Here is a 2,256-nt window from a genome sequence, read left to right as displayed (position 1 = left end):
ATATTTATAAGAACGATGCTAATTATGACATACCTAAATCCCAGAACCTGCTTATCATCATCCTATCATAAGGTGTGTGGTAATAGTCTATAATTCGCATATCATGCATGGGAAACAAAGTCATATCGTCTTACTTCCTTACGCTTCCTATTTCTGACCATATTCATGTTATTTAAGATTTATAATGTAGTACTGAAGAAAGGATCTCACAAATAATGAAAAATTAGAAAAAGATATAAACATTTGAAATTTCTTTTAATTTTTTTAAATTGAATGATAATCGAATTGAATGATTCCAATAACGGCAGAAACTAATAAAAACATGATCTCAAAAATATAGTGACGCAAAAGTTAGACAAATGAAAGAACCAAAAAGCCGTTAATATTATTATTATTATTCTAATAATACCCTCTTCTGCAGCAATCAAAAATCATTTTCAAGCGCAGAAGACTCATAAATTTTGCCCCCTCCATGAACAAGCTCAATCCCAAAACCCTAAAAAAATGAAAGATCCCACAAGCGTAAAGCAAATCAAGTTGCGATCTCCAGGCGAAAGGAGCAATAATTTGGATTCATTGAATGCACAGGTTCTAAGCGCCTTCGGATTTGACCTTTTCGATGAGGTCGGCTGCATCTTGAACGGTTGCAATGTTCTCTGCTCCTCCCTCTTCGATCGATATCTCGAACTTCTCCTCCAACGCCATCATTATCTCCACCTGCACATCAAATAAGCGATCCAATTTAAATACCAGTGCAACACAATAAACATAACAATTTCAAAGCTAGGGTTTGTACAGTACACAGAACAATTCTAAAGCTGGGTTTTACACAATACACAGAACAAGCTAAGTTTTATGCAAATCAAAATAATTCTAAAGCTAGGTTTTATGCAGCGCACAGAACAATTTTAAAGCTAGGTTTTGTTGTTATTTACGGTGTCTAACGAATCGGCGCCCAGATCGGCAAACTTAGTAGCCGGCTGAACGGTGTCCACCTCAATCGACAGCTGCTTTGCGATCACATCCTGCACTGTTGCCAGTGTTTCCGGAAGAGCCTGTAAAAATTTCATCAACAATTTTAAATTGCGAAATCCCCTTAATCTCCGATCATTAAATCTGGGGAAGATTGAAACTTACGGCGACGGCAAAGATTGTGAATGCAGGGGAGCCAAAGGAACGGGTTTTCCATGTTCTGTTTTCGGCAACTTGGCGTTTGAGGCAGATTCTCAGTCCATTCAACTGAGAAACACTCTGCAATTGATAAATACATCAAAATCCAGTTAATTTAGCAAATTTTCATAAACGACCATAGTTAACCCTACAACTCGTTCTATGTCAAAAATTTTCTTACAGATGATGATTGAAGCGTAATATGTTGAGACAGGGGGTAAGCGGCGAGGCCGACTCTTTTCGCTGAAATTGGCTGAATGAGTGATGAGATGGGCGTGGAAATTGCTGCTGCTGCTGCTGCCATTGCTACTGTAAACACAGGGAAGTATTTCTTTTTCTTTTTCTTTTTTTCCCTTCTTCCCTGCACTTGCAAATGAAATGGATGAATGCCAGTACTAATATGCATTGAATATAAAGCAATTGGCCACAGATGAAGACGGAGAAGAAAAAGTTAACCGGGGCGGACATTTCAAAGGCCTTAATCGAAATGACCGACGCTCATTGTTTTGTTTCTGAGAGTGTCTGTTAGCGCATGTCCGATTGCCGTCCTGGTGCAAATGGGACACCTTCAATCGGTGCCGTTCGAAATTTCCGTCCTCCTAAATCCCGCGGAAAGTTTAAATTTTTAAAAATCTTTTCCCCCGCCCTCCATTTCTCGAACTGCAACAAACAGGTTTCCGATCCGAGCAGTTTGCTTTGCACGCGGTCTGTGCTAAAATGGGAGCTTTGAATGTCCATCGTTACAAGTGAAATGTGGAAGATCAGACGTGCACGCAAAATGTCAGATATGGATCCAGAAAGAAATGAAGGCTAATTGAATGATAGTATTGCAGGACATGCACAAAATTCAATTCGCCGGACTCCGCATTCTATCCTCCCTGCCTGTGCTACTGTGAGAGCTTTGGGATTGGGGAATGACATCCATCAGAGGAAGCATAGACGAGGTACGTGAACCGTTTGACAGAGTGAGGATTTTGCTAGGTGTTGTAGCTGCAACTGCCCTGGTAAACATGGAAGCATAGAATTGTTTTACAGAATGGGATATTTTTATAGCAAAACTACATTTTGTATTATTCTATATAAACA

General features: G+C 39.5%; 1 protein-coding gene across 3 annotated transcripts; it reads right to left on the bottom strand.

Moving 5' to 3' along the window:
* Positions 1–365: 365 nt before the first annotated feature.
* LOC149563720 (acyl carrier protein, chloroplastic-like) lies at positions 366–1,758 on the bottom strand. 3 transcript variants are annotated; one of them, XM_089826857.1, is made up of 5 exons: positions 1,637–1,758; positions 1,352–1,531; positions 1,138–1,251; positions 936–1,055; positions 366–717 (listed from the first exon to the last, which is right to left on the bottom strand). In XM_089826857.1, the coding sequence occupies exons 2-5, from the start codon at positions 1,472–1,474 to the stop codon at positions 592–594; spliced, it is 483 nt and encodes a 160-aa protein (XP_089682983.1). In that variant the 5' UTR covers positions 1,475–1,531; positions 1,637–1,758; the 3' UTR covers positions 366–591. The 3 variants fall into 3 exon arrangements, with proteins under 3 accessions (XP_089682983.1, XP_089682985.1, XP_089682984.1); XM_089826859.1 differs by having other exon boundaries at positions 1,138–1,239; XM_089826858.1 differs by lacking the exon at positions 1,637–1,758 and having other exon boundaries at positions 1,352–1,545.
* Between the last annotated feature and the right edge of the window lie 498 nt (positions 1,759–2,256).

The sequence above is a fragment of the Cupressus sempervirens genome, chromosome 4, assembly GCF_028749045.1.
Source record: "Cupressus sempervirens isolate cs-2001-9-10 chromosome 4, ASM2874904v1, whole genome shotgun sequence".
NCBI classification, from domain to species: Eukaryota; Viridiplantae; Streptophyta; class Pinopsida; order Cupressales; family Cupressaceae; genus Cupressus; species Cupressus sempervirens.
The sequence above is the reverse complement of the archived record's forward strand: the minus strand, read 5'-3'. Positions and strand labels throughout refer to the sequence as shown.

Excerpts from the sequence above, each read along its gene's own strand:
- LOC149563720 (XM_089826857.1), bottom strand. The coding sequence starts at position 1,474 with ATGGCAGCAGCAGCAGCAGCAATTTCCACGCCCATCTCATCACTCATT. Across the intron at positions 1,252-1,351 it reads TTACGCTTCAATCATCATCT|AGTGTTTCTCAGTTGAATGG; the intron begins GTAAGAAAATTT and ends TATCAATTGCAG. Across the intron at positions 718-935 it reads GCGCCGATTCGTTAGACACC|GTGGAGATAATGATGGCGTT; the intron begins GTAAATAACAAC and ends TTTGATGTGCAG.